General features: G+C 50.0%; 2 protein-coding genes across 2 annotated transcripts; one reads left to right on the forward strand and one right to left on the reverse strand.

The window, feature by feature from the left end:
• Positions 1–1,132: 1,132 nt before the first annotated feature.
• coq10b (coenzyme Q10B) lies at positions 1,133–5,608 on the reverse strand. The gene is made up of 5 exons (XM_030111725.1): positions 5,479–5,608; positions 4,192–4,344; positions 3,139–3,331; positions 2,918–3,019; positions 1,133–2,766 (listed from the first exon to the last, which is right to left on the reverse strand). Exons 1-5 carry the CDS (start codon positions 5,586–5,588, stop codon positions 2,599–2,601), a joined length of 726 nt encoding a protein of 241 aa, XP_029967585.1. The 5' UTR covers positions 5,589–5,608; the 3' UTR covers positions 1,133–2,598.
• A 686-nt stretch (positions 5,609–6,294) lies between these two features.
• sf3b1 (splicing factor 3b, subunit 1) lies at positions 6,295–18,506 on the forward strand. The gene is given in 25 exon segments (XM_030111717.1): positions 6,295–6,322; positions 8,525–8,697; positions 8,776–8,877; positions 9,134–9,248; positions 12,051–12,130; positions 12,215–12,418; positions 12,488–12,541; positions 12,543–12,951; positions 13,057–13,178; positions 13,266–13,463; positions 13,543–13,644; positions 14,063–14,242; positions 14,325–14,411; positions 14,854–15,124; positions 15,320–15,465; positions 15,555–15,701; positions 15,804–15,929; positions 16,006–16,227; positions 16,487–16,669; positions 16,743–16,854; positions 16,972–17,092; positions 17,167–17,298; positions 17,376–17,648; positions 17,733–17,949; positions 18,138–18,506. Coding segments are annotated over 25 exon segments (3,963 nt in total). The 3' UTR covers positions 18,297–18,506.
• The last annotated feature ends 92 nt before the right edge of the window (positions 18,507–18,598 follow it).

Here is an 18,598-nt window from a genome sequence, read left to right on the forward strand (position 1 = left end):
CCACTACCTGCAGAGCTCTCAGAGAGGAAGAGGTGCACTTCATTGCTTCCTGTTTCCCTCTGAACTGATCCACATTGTGGCCACGCTTCTGGCACTGTGGTTACTTCTATTTGCGTTTCTACCGTCTCAGCAGTCATTTGTCCTGAAAAGATCTGATTCATCGGCTTCTTGTTTTCTGTGAACGTCATTACGTGACTCTACATACGAGGGAGCACATGAGCTGAACCAGTAATGAGCTCCTGTAACACGATCCGTTTTCAGCTGTTTATATGAAGCCTCAAGCGGATTACCAGTCCGAGTAGACCACCTCTGACAATCTGATCTGAGTGAATCGGATCCACCGAGGTGTTCATGTGAGACATTTACAATCCTCATCCTGAGGAGGATTTTTAGACCCATGCGAACAGGCTAATGCCAATCCAGGACTCAGTAGTCCCAGTCAGTAGGACCCAGTCCCCCCTAAAGAGTCCTATAGAGTCCTGTCCTCATTCCAGACTCGGGGGGTTTACTCTGGTCTTCAGTCAATAATCTTGAGAACTGGCTCAAACAGGAAGAAAAAAGCAGGTGACAGAAACCCTGAGTTCACTCTGCCCTCTGCTGGACAAACTGTGGAACAGCAGGCCAGAGTAGAGGATCCAATCAGCGGTCTGGGGACCTGACCCGGGTCCAGAAGAGCCCAACTGGGTTCAAAGAACATGAAACGGCTCCACAGATCTCCAACTGGGTCTAAAAGGCTGCAAACTTTCACCTGGTCCTAGTATGAGAGTCTGCATACTGACAGAACAGAAATTGGGACCGACCTTTGACTTCTGACATATCTGCAGCTTGATAACACCAAGATGTCATCACTGGTTTAGTTCTGGAGTTTCTCTGATGAAAAAACTGCAACCTGATGAGAAGCAATGAAATGGAGACAACTAGGAACCAGGAAACGCTGATCAATAGAACCAGTCAATAGAACAAACAAAGGGAGCTTAAAGCTGAAGACTGATGGTCTGATGTGTTTTTTTTATTATCTTTTCTGATTGTTTGACATTGTTAGGAGAGCAGCCTGTTCACAGAACATGGCACAGGTCAAAGGTCATTTCAAACATTCACAGAGATCCATGAAAAACAAAGACAGTTTGTTTGTTGGAAAAATACTTTATGAGTCAACATATGAAAATACGGTTGGTACAGGAAGATGAAACTCAAATAAATACATGAAAAGAAGGGGAAAAAAACCAGAAAAACAAGCAAGACGGTCTGCGGCGCCGCCTGGTGGCCGCTTACTGTATCGACATTCTTCTTAGCATGTTATGGCTTCATTTCGTCTTAGCGAACAAAGAAGCTGATAGATTTTGAGCTCATATGGAGGCAAACATGAGGTTCTTACAGAAAATTCAAATCTGAATTGTCTTTCTGCTGTACGCGCCTCACGTTAGGTTTGCACTATAGCAGCAGTGACTGACAGAATTAGAAGTTAGCAGTTATATAAATCGGACTTTGCGGTTATTTTTCTATTGATGGTTCAGCTTTGCGGTCTCATGAGTTTTCATCCTAATTCATTAAAAGTGAATCAGTTATTTCACCTCTGCTAATGTGAAATATAGCCTCAAAGCTAGCTTTCAACGCCGCTAAAGCCACTTAAGCTAACAGGTTACAATCACTACAGTCTCATTACAAAGGGCTGTAATAAGTCTGTATTTCATTTGAAAAATCACCAATTCCAACGTTTTAACTCTTAAACAAGATACGATAATTCCTTCTCTGCATTTTAGTCTCAACTTTCTGAGGTTTTACAGGAACATGCACCAAAGCTAGCTTATAAGAACAGTTTATTGTTCATTTGGTTCCGATGTGAGAGCAGCTCTGAAAACCAACGCTGACATTTCTGTTTCAGCTAATGTGGAGGTTAGCATTCGTGTCTTCAAGTGATAAAGAACAGTTTAAGGGTTGAAATTGCACCTACAATGTAACATTTTAAATGTCGTGTCTCCACGAACATGATTCGTCTATGTCAGCTTAGCACTGTGAGCAGTTAGCGCTGCTAAAGAGGTTTTTTTTTTTTTTAATAGTTCTATTTTAGCTTTTCTATATATAGGAGATATGTAACTTAACACTTATCTGAACTTCACTGATGCCTGTGTGGTCAATACTTAACATATATCAAATATAAACATGGCTGCCGGAACTGAAGCCAGCCACCATCCCCGAGAGGAAACGTCGCGAGGCGCCGCTGCGCTACGATCGAGTCTCCGACGTTTCTTCAAAAAGGCCACGGGTGATTAATATTTACACAAAGACAGTCACAAAACATTGTTTGGTTCAAACAGAGAGGAGTTCAGATCAAACCGAACCAATTATCACAGCTCACTGTGTGTGTGTGTGTGTGTGTGTGTGTGTGTGTGTGTGTGTGTGTGTGTGTGTGTGTGTGTGTGTGTGTGTGTGTGTCCAGGCTGTGCTGTGGTCCGATCTGGGTAGTCAGATGATGAAGTCCAGAAGGAGTCCTGGTGGAAAGGTGAAGGCACTGCATCTGTGTGTGTGTGTGTGTGTGTGTGTGTGTGTGTGTGTGTGTGTGTGTGTGTGTGTGTGTGTGTGTGTGTGTGTGTGCGCGCGCTACGTGTGGTGAACTTCATGGAACATAAGCTCACGGGGAATCTCTGTCTCAGCTCCATACACTTTTGCGGCTCGACGCTCGAAGGCAGAAACCATCTGCTTCACCACTTCATCGAAGAAGACGTGAGCCAGCTGGGAGTGAAGGAGGGAGCGGAACTCGAAGGAGATCTGGAGAAGGAGAACAGGAATGAAGTTAAACTGCTAGCTGCTGGCATTAGCACGGTATTTCCCTCACGGTAACAATTCGACTTGAGAATGAATAAAGAGTAGAAAACAACTGATGAACGAGTGAATGAGAGAAACGAGAAGAGAGACTCACTGAGAAGTCGACGGTGCAGGTCCGAGGGTAACCAGGAATACCAGGACTGAACCTCCAAACCGTCTCCAGGTGGTTGAAGAGCCTCCCTTCCGAGCAGGCCGCCTGAAACCACATTAATCCGTTCATCTCTACAGGAAAACACACGTCCATCCATTCATTCGACTCAGGATAGACTCAGATCCAGAGCGGGGACCGGACTCAGACCTTCTGGTCCTGCTCACCTTGACCAGATGGGGGCACACTGTGGTGACCAGGGAGGTGTAGTTCTCCAGCACGGGGGGGAAGCCCACCGTCAGCTTGGCCTTGCAGAACCCGGACCGCCTGAAGATCACGTCAGACTTCTTGCACCAGGGAACGAAGAGCCGGTAGTCCTCCACCGAGGAGACCACGTCGTAGATCTCCTGCATGGAGTACCTGCAGGACACGCAGTGTTACAGCGTCATGGTGGAGCAGTGGAGTGCTCTCTCAGCTCAGCGTGAAAACAGCAGCTTTTACAGGCTTTCTGTGTGTGCGTGTGTGTAATAGGGGCCCGTATAGAAAGGGGAGCCTAGGGGCCCGAGACGACCTTGCTCCTCCCTTCAGCGCCTACGTCAGTGCTAACGTCAATTCCCGGGCTCCACTGCAGAGGGCGTTTCGCTCTGCGTGGTGAAACGCGTTTACCTTTGTTGTCTCGAGTCACGTGAAGTGTTTACCAAAAACATCCCTCTGCCTTTCAGTCATGGGTTCAGTAAAAGTATCAGAAGTTTCCAGACCCGTCTTCATCTGGGACAGCTGAGTCAACACAGCTAGTTAAAGGTCAGGTCTCTGATTTTGACCCCGTTATCAACTTGGCACGGAACAAGAACCAACATGTCTCAACTGGATTTCTGAGTTTTATATCATAGGCCTGTTTTTCTGTGTGGGAGCCGTGGCTGTAGCGGTGGAAGCTGAGGGAACCAGGAAAAGTGCACACACATGCCCCACTACCTCAGAGTGTGATTTAGCATGTGTGGTTTAGAATCTGCAATTAACAACAGCAATGTTTTAATGATTGCATGTATAATTCAATAATATTGTTGACAGGTGTGCTACTAGTTTTGCCAATTAATAAGATGCAGGTACTGTCCACACGACAGCTTCAGATTCAGTCAAAACAAACTGGTGTCTTTAAAGAACCTGAAGTATCCTTAGCAGAAGCAGAGGCCGGATTAGAGGATTTCACCTCAGAGAAAAGGAAGGAAACACAGAGCTCACTGAGCAGGAGGAAGAAGACGAGTCTCGGTATCTGTCCTCACCCGATGATCCGTCTCTCTGAATATTCCTTCCTTCTGGAGAAAGAGTCTGTCAGGTTGAAGAAGTGACGTGTTGGAGGAGAGATCAAGTGTCCTGGAGAGACGCTCGACGCGAGGTGAGGACGAGTCATCAGGATCCCACATGAGGACAAATACCTGAGGGATGGACACACACACACACACCTAATCAGAACACCGCCTGACGCCCAGGAAAACACAGTTCAGCCCCTCCAATGGACCAAGACAACTTTTGGGACTAGTCGACACGTATGAAGGGACTTTACTTGACACTTTGACATGTTACGGAGACCAGTGAGCATGTTTACTAAGTGTAGAAGCTTAAATACAGTTTGAGTTTATCAATGTGAAAATATGTGACTTCATATTTAAATGATTGTTTGCGTTTGAGATATGAAGAGACTCTTTACAGGTTAACATATTCACAGATGATTATGCACAGTACAGTTCATGTTGTGGTTAATTACTTTTGAAAATATGTGTATAAATAAGTTAAGGTTAAAAATCCATATGGATAAGAGTTGTTGGATGTTATGGAGTAAACTGAGGTTTTCTCTAAGTTTGCATATTTAATTGCCTGTTTAAAAAATCTGAGTTTCATTATGGGTGTGGCTGTCCTGCATCAGACACAGTCAGGCAAGTGGAGTGGAGTCAGTTTTTTGACCTCTTTATCTCTCTCTCTTCATTGTATCTCTGGATGTTATCTTTGTTTTTCATTTGTTTTTCTGTGGACATTATGTTTTTGTAACGTGACTGTAAGTTTAACTAAAGGGTTTAAATGAATCAAGAGGATTCTGTGGAGTGTTTGTTTCACGTGTGTATTTCAAGAGGAGAGAGGAGCGTCAAGCTTAGGCTTCAATAATCAGGAACCTACACTAGGGCTAGTCGACATGTACACTAGGACTAGCCAACGTGATTAGGGGTACGAGACATGTATACAGAGAGTAGCACACATGTTTACTAGGACGAGTTGGCACGTTTATGGGGACTAGTCGACACATACTGGAATTAATCAAAATGTTTTACTAGGGCTAGCCAACGTGTTTACAGGCACCAGTCGACACGTTTATAGAGGCTACTCGACATGCTTACTTGGACTACTCAACAAGATTAATGGGACTAGTCGGCACGTATACGGGAACTAGTTGACTTGTGCCCGTCGACATGATTCCGACTAACCAAGTTTGGCTAACCAGCCTCCAGTCTCCGACTCCCTGTGAGGACAGGTAACTGAAAACAGTTTGTCTGGACGGATGGATGTGTGGACTGTACCTGACGCCGCTCCGGCCTCGCAGCTGTCTCACGCACTGGACGCCGCTCCTGTCCTGCAGCTGTCTCACGCACTGGGCGACGCTCCGTAAACTCCGGCCGCTTCTCGCCATCTTTCTTCTGCTTCTTCTTCTCCGTCGACCGTTGACACGCAGAAGCCCCGCCTACTGCCCAACAATCAGCACTCCCATTGGACGAGGCGGAACCCGACGAACGCTCTCATTGGCCAATTATGCTGTTTGTCGGTGGAACGTCAGAGGAATGCACACAAACGTGCACGCGCGAGAGAGTCACGAGATGGTGCAGATTCCGGAGAAAGCCAGTTCACACAAGTGATATGCACACGCACACGCACGAGTAACACACAAAATACACATTATACAAATAGGTCAGACACCCACGCTCTCTCTCTCTCTCACACACACACACACACACACATACATAATGCACACGTTAAAGGTACACAAATATATCTCTATATAAAAAGATTCCAATACAACATGCACTTCAAAACACAAGTTTTAGAGCTACATACACATATAGTGTGTGTGCGCGCGCACTCGTGCAGCCTTGTTGGTTGACTTTTCTTTTTCTTGGTTGTTTTTGTGTTCTTTCCTTTCCTTGTCCTTTGTCGTGTGGAGATTTTAAATTCTACAATTTTCTGTGAATAATGCATTTTTTGTTTGTATTAAATTTGTTTCTATAATTTAAAAAAAATTCTGCCACGTCCCTTTGGGACATGGACTCGGGGCTCTTAGTTCGAAAGGGACATTCCTTTGACGTCATTTCCGGCTCAGTCGCGACCAACACACCGTCAAAATGGCGAAGATCGCCAAAACGCACGAAGGTAAATTATCTTTTAAAGCCACTAAATGTGTGCAGACGGAGCGGTGTGTGTATGAGTGTGTTTGCGCGGTGTTTGGAGGCTCATATGTTGATGTGTATAAGGCGGCCTGGGAGCCTCTGTTCACCGCAATGAAACGAAGATCCACGGGCCCGCCGCCTACATCATGGCGCTGATGTTAGCTTTAGCCCGTTAGCTCGTTTTTGCGTCGGACATTTCTTTGAATTGTTGCGGGGTTAACGTGAAGCAGCGCGTGCAAACACACTGCAATCTACTTAGCTTTGCGTTTTATCCCAGGTGTTTGCTGTACCTGGTATTCAGCTGTGGACATTTCGCCGCAGCTGTTCAGGGCTACGTCAGTTAGCATTAGCTCCGGACAATAACGCGCACGAGCCACCTGAAATGACCTAATTTAAATAATCTGAGGCAGTACACGCCGACAATTAGCTAATCTTGGGATAATCTAAGTTAGACACAAGATGCAAATATATTCTGGAGATAATCGAGGTTAAAGAGAATTGAATTAATAAATTCATAACTGCTGCGGAGTCGCTTTCTTCTTCTCCTTTAGCGTTACCTACACGTAAACACGTTAATTACAGTAGCTGCCAGTAGTACTGATTTGCTTGTTGAACGTCCACATCATACAGCAGTGTTTATAAACTCGACCCAAATGTGGGTCCATTTTCAGTGGGTCTGCAGGGTGACGAAATGACGTTCAGGAAGAAGTCCTGCAGGTCTTTTCATACTCCCTAACAATAGATGGCGCTAATTCCCCGTGATGCTGGTTGACACTCGACATGACACCAGAGAAGAAGACTGATGAGTTTGTTTTGAAATGTTAATTGAACATGAAGGAACTCACTTAAGACTTAGACCTATTTGAGTTGAGGCTGAAATCGTGTCTCCAGGTGTGCAGCAGCTCTGTAATGAGAACAGTAATCCTTTATGAGTGTTTCTTCTCAGTTCTGTTCAGCAATAACCTTTGTATGTTTAATTCTAAATAAGGAAGAAACAAAATATTTCATTTTTGCATTTCTACTGTTTGACTTTGAGGTTTGTGCTTTACCTCAAAACTAGGGATGTCACGATCTGATCATGTGATCGGAAATCGGCCCTGATCATGTGATTACGGACTTGCTCGGGATTCGAAGTTTCCTCCCGATTTGGACTCGGTTGGATACATATGTTTATTTTTTCTTTAATTTCCTTTTTAACCCATTGAAGCCGAGATGCATTTACGGTAATGGCGTTGTTGCGCAATTCTATCATTAAAACCGGAAGCGCTGTTGCACAGTTCTACCATTGACACCGGGTCTTTTTTCTTTTTCTTTGCGCTAATCAGCTGTTTCTTGGGCAATGAAATGCATCAAACTTGCGCATATGCATAACTGATCCTGTTTCCGGGTACAGATCGTGTTGCTGCACTGCCTCGTAGCTTTGTATTGAACGTTTGTGGCCACTGCTGCACACTGAAGCGGTAATGCGCGCCTGGCTTTAATGGATTAAATGAAATGTATTTAGGTTTTCCGTGCTACAGAAAGATGTAATTACAGAGAAAATTTATTTATTTAGATTATTTTTAGTCACAGAAATGCACTGTTCTATGTGTTGTTTTTGAATTGATGTTAACAACTTTTCATAAGTTTTTTTATTTTTTTTTTTTTATAGATAATGTACATATTTTACTATATTAGAAAAGAATCGGATCGAGACTCGGAATCGGCAGATACTCAAAATGATAGGACTTGGACTCGGTGGCAGAAAAACCTGATCGGGGCATCCCTACTCAAAACATACCATTTAGCTTTTATATTTTAAAGAGGAGAACAAGAGAGGATAGTGGAACACTTTGCTTGTTTGTGCACATAGTTAAGACACTGAACAACAAAAACATTCATTTTTTTGGCTTTAATTTGAACTAAAAGTATAAAACCATTATGACCAAAATTTTGATGGCGTTATAATTTATGTTGAAGAAATATATATATTAAAAAAAACTAGTGAGATTGGTTAATTTAGTATTAAATTTCATTCGATATTTGTAGATCAAAACCATTTTGCTGTTTGCTGTCAAATAGCTTTTCTTCAAATTTCTTATCTTAATCAGGTGATTTAAAAAAAGAATAGTTTTACCTTTTGTGAGCCCTGTATCATATTTTGTATCATTTGAATTGAGCATATCGTTACACCCCTTTGTTGCAGACATCGAGGCCCAGATCCTGGAGATCCAGGGCATGAAGGCCTCTCTGCTGGAGGAAGGAGATCAGGGCGTGGGGCTGGACTCCACAGGCTTCTACGACCAGGAGATCTATGGCGGCAGCGACAGCCGCTTCACCGGATATGTCACGTCCATCGCCGCCAACGAGCAGGAGGAGGTGAGTGTGGCACCGCGACTCGTCTGTCTCCCGCTGAGCCGATGGCTTGACTCAGTCTTTCTATGTGTCCTCCCTCAGGATGATGAAGAGGATGCTCAGACAAGCCTGCTGGGCCCGAAGAAACCGGGGTACCACGCTCCTGTGGCCATTCTCAACGCCATCCCTCAGTCCGATGAAACGGTGAGTGTGGCTAATACCCCCTCATGGGGATCATGGTGGCTTAAATTTATTAAGTGCTCCTGATCTTGGGCCATCTGGTAGTCCACAGTGGTCCTGCAGGATAGTCCAGTACCAGGACCATCTTATAGGACCACGGGATGGCTCTGCTACTGTGCCATGGGGCCTTGTTGCCTGGACACTGTAGATTGCTCAGGAGCTCTTTCTGTGGTGACGTTGTGTGAACAGCTGAGGTAAACCTTCTTGTTACCTCCTGCAGTACGACCCATTCGCGGAACATCGTCCTCAGAAGATCGCAGAGCGTGAGGATGAGTACAAAGCCCGGCGCAGACAGATGATCATCTCGCCTGAACGTCTCGACCCCTTTGCAGACGGTAAATTTGGCTCCTTTTTGTCTTCATGACATGTCCCCATGTTTTGTCCACGGCTCCATGTGCCCCTCATGACTGCCCCCTGGAGTCTCACTCAGTGGTTACTGCTGTTTAACCCTTCGACCCCCATGCCACTGCACACTTTGCATTCTGCTGAGGTTTGCTTTGGATTATTGAAGCGAACCAGCTCGCCAACCCAGTCCGGCTAGTGCTAGCTGGTCCAGTACCAGAATCTGGAGACCAGCTTCCTCCTGCCACCCTGTCTCACGTCCTCCACATTGGAGCTTCAGTGAGGCCGTGGCAGTGCTGTGAGAGTCGGAGGGTTAACCATCTCCTGTGACTGGTGAGCACAGTGTGCCAGGGTTAGCTCAGGTGGGCTCAAGGCAGGACAGAAACATCTCCATCACGTTTGGAGAACCAGGAGCCGCATTACAGAAACCTGCAGTGGCTCCACTGCAAAACCCTCGTACCAGAATGTCGACAGAGGGCGGGGCCAGTCATGGTGAAGGGGCGGAGCATACACACTTGATCGTATTGTTGAATATCCAATACACAATTCCTACAGCAGATTTGAGAGAAGGAGGTGTGGCACAGATGAGATGAATGACTGCAAGATAACATGAGTTAGTTTCAAGTAGAAACTGAATGATCTGCAGGTTCTCCTGTAAGATCCCCTACAGAGGATAGAACAATCTCCAACACGCTCTAATGGATGACCTCCAGGAAGATCTCATGGAGCTTGTCCCAGAGGTTCTGTCATAGGATCTCCCGAGGGGATCCCCTGACGTAGAAGCAGATTATACAGATTGAAAGAACGCAGCTCCGTGACTTTGATTTACTGTTGTCCTTTCTCGTCACTCACTATTATTCCCTGGTGTTTTCTCATATGTTTGCAAAGTTTCTCCGTTTTTTTGTCATTAAATTATTAGCTGGTGTTACTGAATGAGCGTTTGTCCGGACATTCTCTTTTCTATTGACCCTGTTAATGAATGCTGATGTATTGCTGAAGGAGCTCTTAGTAGAATCTGGAGATACTTCCCGAACCAGATACAGATGTGGATTAATTTTAATGAGGGAGGCTGTCTTCCTGTTGTGCGACTCTGGTTGCCATGGTAAGATTCTTGTGGCGTAGTTCCTGTTCCCATCCCACGGTTCCTGAGGTATCACACTAGTTCCCATGGTACGTTTCCAGCATTGCGGTTCCAGTTCCTGTGGTGCGGTTCTGGTTCCCGTGGTGTGGTTCCTGTGGTGCGGCTCCTGGACTCAGTGTGTTTCAGTCAGCTGGACGGGCCCTGTGCATGTAGAGAAACTTTGTTCTGAGATGTTTGTCAACACCTTCTACTTTCCACCTGTGTAAAATAGAAGGTGTTCTCTCGAAGAATGTTGTGCCTCCATATTCCTCAGGCCCATACTAACTGTTCTAATTTCTCTCCTCCAGCAGTACTGCTTTGCCAGTCCTGTACTGCACGGTTAGGTGCAGCGGTCCTCCTGTGGAGGTTAAGGTTCAGTTTGGTCAGGGTCCACTGGGGCTGTGAGGGGGATCAGAGGCAGCTCCAACTACACCCCCTCCAGGAGCCCCCCACACCTCTTTCTGTTCTTTACATTCGGCTTCTCAACGCATCTCCAAATTCAGAGCCAGCGTCATGTAGGCCGGCGGGCTCTCAGAGTGTGGCGCCAGGCCCCTCGTGATGGAGGCGCCAGAGCTGTTGGGAGTTCAGTGGAGTTTGAGGCCCTGTCTAACACGTTTCAAGTGAAAACGCAAAACTTTCGTTGCGTGTCTGTTTGCAAAACAATGGAGCTCGGAGCCACTGAAAGCAACCTTTTGAAAATGCTCCGACTCCGTCGTCATGTAAACGGGCGAAAACAACACTTTCTGGAAACATTCTGGCTCCTTGTCGAGGCGTAAACTCAGGTGGTGGTTCTAATTTGCGCTCCATGGCCGTACTAAACTGTTATTGTGCTTATGGTCAGTAGATGGACAATGTTTTCCTCCAAATTCCAAGTCCAGATTCTTCTGGACTTAGTAGTTTTAGAGTCGACAGTCACTGTAATATCAGTCCAACTTATTGGTCTGTCCATATGAATGGCCGCATTCTCCCATTGCTCATGTTTAGAGAGAAACAAACAACACCAGCAAGTGGACCAACAGGAAACCACATCGTTTTCACCATCTTGATGTTAAAACAAACATCGTTTTCTAAATGTTGCCGCATAAATGCAGAACTTGTCTTAAATCCAAAATAATGCGTTTTCACTTGAAATGGTTGCTGAACTGATGAAGACGAGCTGTGGTTGCCACCTGGTGCCTGTGAACTCTGACCTGTGAATGGGGGTCGGCTCACACTCTGAGAGCTGCTGACGTGTCCATAGACTTGAGGAAGCAGAGATTTGAACTGTGATGTCCACATGCTTTGTCTCTGAGTACGACACAGGTGGTATTCTGTTGTGTGTGAGTTCCAACCTTTTCCAAAGTGTTACTAATGGCACAGAGCGATTTTCTAGGCTTCTTTTCTGCCGGTTGAAGTCTGACTGCAGAAGGACCCTCTGCACTGAAAGTGTACGTATTCTGAAGAGCTGCAGGAGCCGCCATCAGTGAAGGCTCAACTCGTCCACGCACTCACAGAGAGCAGCAGCACCTCAGCCTGTTCCTCACAGCACGCCACACACTCATTCACTCACACACACAGATACACACCGACCACACAGAGCAGGAACATGTAACTGTCAGCTGTCTTTGTGATGACCCCTGACCTCTGCGCCCCACTCATCAACCCCCCGCCTTGTTGTTGCTGCTCTCTCGCACAGGGGGCAAAACGCCGGACCCCAAGCTGCAGGTCAGGTCGTACGTGGACGTCATGTTGGAGCAGAACCTGTCCAAAGAAGAGGTGAGGCGTCGTGTCCTTCAGAGTGGACCGTGGACTCCTGAAGGGGGTGTTGTCGTCTCATGCTCTCCTGTGTTGTTTCCCCAGAGGGAGATCCGTCAGCATCTGGCAGATAAAGCTAAATCTGGGGAGTTGAAGGCGGTGAACGGCTCGGCCGCCTCGCAGGCTGCGGCGGCGGCAGCAGCAGCAGCCAAACGGAAACGCCGCTGGGACCAGACGGCCGACCAGACGCCCTCCAACTCCACCCCCAAAAAACTATCCAGCTGGGACCAGGCTGACGCCTCCGCAGAGGTGAGCCCCCCGCCGAGCGCCCCCCGCCCCTGAGGGCGCACCCCCTGACTCTGTGTTTGTGTGTTTCAGACACCCGGACACACGCCCGCTCACACACCCTCCAACAGCCGCTGGGACGAGACGCCCCGGACGCCCCAAAGGCAGCGAGACGCCTGGGGCCACCCCCAGCAGCCGCATGTGGGACCCCACGCCCAGCCACACCCCCGCCGGGGCCGCCACGCCCGGCAGGGACACTCCCGGACACGCCACGCCCGGACACGGCGGCGCCACTGGGAGCGTCCGCAAGAACCGCTGGGACGAGACCCCGAAGACAGAGAGGGAGACCCCCGGCCACGGCAGCGGCTGGGCCGAGACGCCACGCACGGACCGCGGAGACGAGTCGGTGGGAGAGACGCCCACGCCCGGGGCCAGCAAGAGGAAGTCCCGCTGGGACGAAACACCCGCCAGTCAGATGGGGTCGTCCACGCCGCTGCTCACCCCTGGAAAGACGCCCCTCGGGACCCCAGCCATGAACATGGCCACCCCAACCCCAGGTAAGCCGCTGCTCTGCTTCCTGTCAGCTCGCCCTGCGTCTGCAGCATTTCTCTAACGTCCCTTCATTTCTCTCCACTCCCCTTTCACATCCCTCCGTCTCTCAGGACACCTGATGAGCATGACCCCCGAGCAGCTGCAAGCCTGGAGATGGGAGCGTGAGATCGATGAGAGGAACCGCCCTCTGACCGATGAGGAGCTGGACGCCATGTTTCCCGAGGGCTACAAGGTGAGTGAAGAACCAGGAGGACCCCGGACCGGAGTCCAAACATGCTGCTGGTGTGAGTTGCCTCTCTAAGACGGGTCTCCTCCTCAGGTGTTGCCTCCTCCAGCCGGATATGTTCCGATCCGCACGCCGGCCCGCAAACTGTCGGCCACGCCCACTCCCATCGGCGGCATGACAGGCTTCCACATGCAGCCCGAGGACCGCACCACCAAGCAGATGAACGACCAGCCATCAGGGAACCTCCCGTTCCTCAAACCAGATGACATCCAGTACTTCGACAAGCTGCTGGTGAGCCCGCACTCGTCTGTCTCTGTCCGTCTGTCCCCGTCTGTCTCTGCCTGTCTCTCTGACTGTCTGTGTGCTCCAGGTGGAGGTGGACGAGTCCACCCTGAGCCCTGAGGAACAGAAAGAGAGGAAGATCATGAAGCTTCTGCTGAAGATCAAGAATGGAACTCCGCCCATGAGAAAGGTGGGTGTGTGATGTCACTTCCTGTGTGCGTGTGCCTCCCCCTTGCAGGCGGTCACCCAGCACTGCGCCTGCGTGTGGCGGCAGTGTGAATATCTGCCTGCTACAGGATCTCCTCCTGGAGGAGCTGCTGCTGTCAGAGGAGCTCCGAGGAGCAGCGATCCTCTGGGAGCAGCAGACACCACAGCTGGAACCTCTGGAACACCCAGTGTTTCCCAGTCCTGGTCCTCAGGACCCCCCGTCCCCTGTTCAAACACACCTGATTCAAATGATTCAGCAGAAGCCTGGGGGCCTGAGGACCAGGACTGGGTGAACCTGGAGGTTCCTCCAGCCTGGCACATTTTCCTCGTGTTAATACGAAGAGAATGAAGCGTTATTTAATCTGAGCTGTGAGCTGAAGTGCTGCTCCCTCTGCTGTCAGGCCGCTCTGCGTCAGATCACCGATAAAGCTCGGGAGTTTGGCGCCGGGCCGCTCTTCAACCAGATCCTGCCGCTGCTCATGTCGCCCACGCTGGAGGACCAGGAGCGCCACCTGCTGGTCAAAGTCATCGACCGCATCCTGTACAAGCTGGACGACCTGGTGCGGCCGTACGTGCACAAGGTGAGAGCCGTGTGTGTCTGTGTCTGTGTCTGTGTGTCTGTGTCTGTGTGTGTCCTGATACTGACCGATGACCTGTGTTCAGATCCTGGTGGTGATCGAGCCGCTGCTCATCGATGAAGACTACTACGCTCGAGTGGAGGGCCGAGAGATCATCTCCAACTTGGCTAAGGTAAGCTGAGCGCCGAGCTTCAACTTCTCAATGCGAACCATTCTCGCCTGAAGGACCGCGCCGTGGTCACGTCAGGGCTAGACGTTCGCTAGATTAACGCCAACATGAGAGCTAGCAGGCCGGAGATTCAGCCGGTCTGTTCTCACCCTGCACCCGTTGGCTACAGCCGCCCGTGAACACTGAATTCAAGTGAAGACAGAAGTTTAGCTTGAACATGACAATGTATTGATTGTGATGTCTGTTTCCACGGCAACACACAAACACTGAAAACTATGTAGTTGGTACATTGCTGCTGTTACGGCGCTTTCACAGCAGCCCTGTATAATCCGGACCTGAGGTCACCTCACCACTTTGGGGGAAAGCGTGAAAATTGTGTAAACTGTGCCAATGCTGAATTGTGAACTTGTGTTTGAACTCTCTCCCCCTCCTCCCCCTCCTCCAGGCTGCTGGCTTAGCCACCATGATCTCCACTATGCGGCCGGACATTGACAACATGGACGAGTACGTGAGAAACACCACAGCTCGGGCGTTCGCCGTGGTGGCTTCGGCCCTCGGCATCCCGTCGCTGCTGCCGTTCCTCAAAGCCGTGTGCAAGAGCAAGAAGTCGTGGCAGGCCCGGCACACCGGCATCAAGATCGTGCAGCAGATCGCCATCCTCATGGGCTGCGCCATCCTGCCACACCTTCGCAGTCTGGTGGAGATCATTGAGCACGGTGTGTGTGTGTCTGTGTGTGTGTGTAGTTCACCAGGTGTGGTCTTTGGTCGTGGGCTGGGTGATCTGTGCAGATGTTTCTCATCTCTTCCTGTCTTTTATTGTGTCCACCTGGTTTCACGTGGACTTGAGTGTTCCCAGCCCTGCTCTGTGCAGGTGTTGCAGTACTGACACTGTCCTCTGTGTGGTGCTGCAGGTCTGGTGGACGAGCAGCAGAAGGTGAGGACCATCAGCGCCCTGGCCATCGCCGCCCTGGCTGAGGCGGCTACTCCGTACGGTATCGAGTCCTTTGACTCGGTGCTGAAGCCGCTGTGGAAAGGCATCCGGCAGCACAGAGGAAAGGTTTGTAGGGGGGGTTTCAGTCCTGGACCAGGACCCATGAAGACCCGGTGTGTGAGACGTGTTGTGAAGTGCTTGTTTCTTCTCTGCAGGGTCTGGCAGCTTTCCTGAAAGCCATCGGCTACCTGATCCCTCTGATGGACGCGGAGTACGCCAACTACTACACCAGAGAGGTGATGCTGATCCTCATCAGAGAGTTCCAGTCCCCCGACGAGGAGATGAAGAAGATCGTGCTCAAGGTGAGAGGATGTGGAGCTCATTCACCAGCTGAAGAACAGGACCTCATTCCTCCGCGCTTCTCCTCATCCATCACTGTTCCTGTGTGTGTGTGTGCGAGACAGGTGGTGAAGCAGTGCTGTGGCACCGACGGTGTGGAGGCAAACTACATCAAGACAGAGATCCTGCCGCCGTTCTTCAAACACTTCTGGCAGCACCGGATGGCTCTGGACCGCAGGAACTACAGACAGGTGCTCACACACGTCTGATCTGATGTCTCACCACCGGGAGCTCTACGGTTGGCTAAATGTGTGCTGGCTCTTTCAGCTGGTGGACACCACGGTGGAGCTTGCCAACAAGGTGGGCGCGGCCGAGATCATCTCCCGCATCGTGGACGACCTGAAGGACGAGGCGGAGCAGTACAGGAAGATGGTGATGGAGACCATCGAGAAGATCATGGGCAACCTGGGAGCCGCCGACATCGACCACAAGCTGGAGGAGCAGCTGATCGACGGCATCCTGTACGCCTTCCAGGAGCAGACCACCGAGGTCAGTCTTTAAGGGTCAACCTTCCTGTCAAACTTTGAGAGAACATTTCTGAGCCAAAATCAAAAATGATTGAACTCAAAATGTAGTTTAAACAGAACCAGATTGGTTCAAGTTTTTTCCTTGGTTTGGAGACTGCTGTTCTGTTTCTCTTCATGATTCCAAAGTGTTAAAAGTGGTCCTGTCATGTGAGGAGCAGCCTCGGCTCCAGCATTGACATTGTAGGCCTCGAGAACTTTAGTTTGACCCGTCTCATCTGCAGGACTCGGTGATGCTGAACGGCTTTGGAACCGTGGTGAACGCCCTCGGGAAGCGAGTGAAGCCCTACCTGCCTCAGATCTGCGGTACGGTGCTGTGGCGTCTCAACAACAAGTCTGCCAAAGTCCGCCAGCAGGCCGCCGACCTCATTTCCCGCACCGCCGTGGTCATGAAGACTTGCCAGGAGGTACATAGACTCTCCAGCACACTCCGGGCGGGCCGGGTCGGTCGTTAAGCTAACTCTCTGTCTGCGTCTGCAGGAGAAGCTGATGGGTCACTTGGGTGTGGTTCTGTATGAGTACCTGGGAGAGGAATACCCCGAGGTCCTGGGCAGCATCCTGGGTGCTCTGAAGGCCATCGTCAACGTCATCGGTATGGGTCGACTCACTATGTGGTAACTGTGGTAGCTCCAGTGACAGTGGTAGCTGTGGTAGCTATGGTAACCGCGGAGTTTGGTGGTTTTCAATCTCGTGGTTGGTGTGTTTACAGGAATGCACAAGATGACTCCTCCCATCAAAGACCTGCTGCCTCGTCTGACGCCCATCCTGAAGAATCGACACGAGAAGGTCCAGGAGAACTGCATCGACCTGGTGGGGCGAATCGCTGACAGGTGGGTGGAGTCAGAGGCAGTTTCCCTTGGTGGTGGCGGTTTGGGACGGGTTGTGACGTATCGTATTGTTTCAGGGGAGCGGAGTATGTGTCGGCCAGGGAGTGGATGAGGATCTGCTTCGAGCTGCTGGAGCTGCTGAAGGCTCACAAGAAGGCCATCCGCCGAGCCACCGTCAACACCTTCGGTTACATCGCCAAAGCCATCGGGTGAGCGCCACCTCCGTCATCGCCACGTGAAAACTGTCTCGAACACGTCCTTTTGTCTAACACCTGTCATCCTTCAGCCCTCATGACGTCCTGGCAACACTGCTCAACAACCTGAAGGTGCAGGAGCGTCAGAACAGGGTCTGCACCACCGTGGCCATCGCCATCGTGGCCGAGACCTGCTCGCCGTTCACCGTGCTGCCGGCGCTCATGAACGAGTACCGCGTCCCCGAGCTCAATGTGCAGAACGGCGTCCTGAAATCCCTCTCCTTCCTGTTCGAGTACATCGGAGAGATGGGCAAAGATTACATCTACGCCGTCACGCCGCTGCTGGAGGACGCGTTGATGGACAGGTGAGCAGGAAGTATCCAGATTACTGTCGGCAGGTGACCGCGGCAGCAGGTGACCGTCTGCCCCTCCCCCTTCTCTCCCCGCAGAGACCTGGTTCACCGACAGACCGCCAGCGCCGTGGTGCAGCACATGTCTCTGGGCGTCTACGGCTTCGGCTGCGAGGACTCGCTCAACCACCTCCTGAACTACGTCTGGCCCAACGTCTTCGAGACGTCGCCGCACGTCATCCAGGCCGTCATGGGCGCTCTGGAGGGGCTGCGCGTCGCCATCGGACCCTGCCGCATGCTGCAGTACTGCCTCCAGGTGAGTGCGCCCCTTCGCCCCCATGTGATCGCGTTACCATGACAACAGCTACCCCGTGACACCTGAGGACAGAAAAGCAGCAGATACACACTGCTGGGTCTGTTCCTTCAGGTCTGTTGTCTGTTCCTTTTGTGGTATCTGTTCCTTCAGAGTGTGGCCCTTCAGGTCTGTTGTGTCTGTTCCTTCAGGGTCTGTTCCATCCAGCTCGGAAGGTTCGAGATGTGTACTGGAAAATCTACAATTCCATCTACATCGGCTCTCAGGACGCTCTGATTGCTCACTACCCGCAAGTCTACAACGACGACAAAAACGTCTTCGTACGCTATGAGCTGGAGTACGTGGTGTAGCTGACCCCGCCCCCACCCTCTCTACCAGGCCCTGCCCCCTATGCCCCGCCCTCTATGCCCCGCCCCTCTGTTTTGATTAGGGTTTTTGGAGAGTTAAGTCTGTTCGTAATTTTTTATTTGATTCTTGCTAGTTCTGTTGCTCCCACACAAAAACCTTCTGATCCAATGTTGAGTTATTTAACCAAATAAAATGTTTGTGTATAAAAACCCTGAAAAGTTTTTCATTTCTTCACCCTCCAACACACACGCACACACTCCACAACCTGCGGTTGTATGAAGAACGAAGCGACATGACTGCCAGC

This window comes from Salarias fasciatus, chromosome 16, assembly GCF_902148845.1.
Source record: "Salarias fasciatus chromosome 16, fSalaFa1.1, whole genome shotgun sequence".
NCBI classification, from domain to species: domain Eukaryota; kingdom Metazoa; phylum Chordata; class Actinopteri; order Blenniiformes; family Blenniidae; genus Salarias; species Salarias fasciatus.

Bases quoted from the DNA above. Each gene is read 5' to 3' on its own strand.
- coq10b (XM_030111725.1), bottom strand. From the start codon at position 5,588: ATGGCGAGAAGCGGCCGGAGTTTACGGAGCGTCGCCCAGTGCGTGAGA. The intron at 3,332-4,191 runs GTGAGGACAGAT...CGTGTCCTGCAG, and splicing joins TCAGAGAGACGGATCATCGG to GTACTCCATGCAGGAGATCT. The intron at 2,767-2,917 runs GTGAGTCTCTCT...CTCCTTCTCCAG, and splicing joins CCTGCACCGTCGACTTCTCA to ATCTCCTTCGAGTTCCGCTC.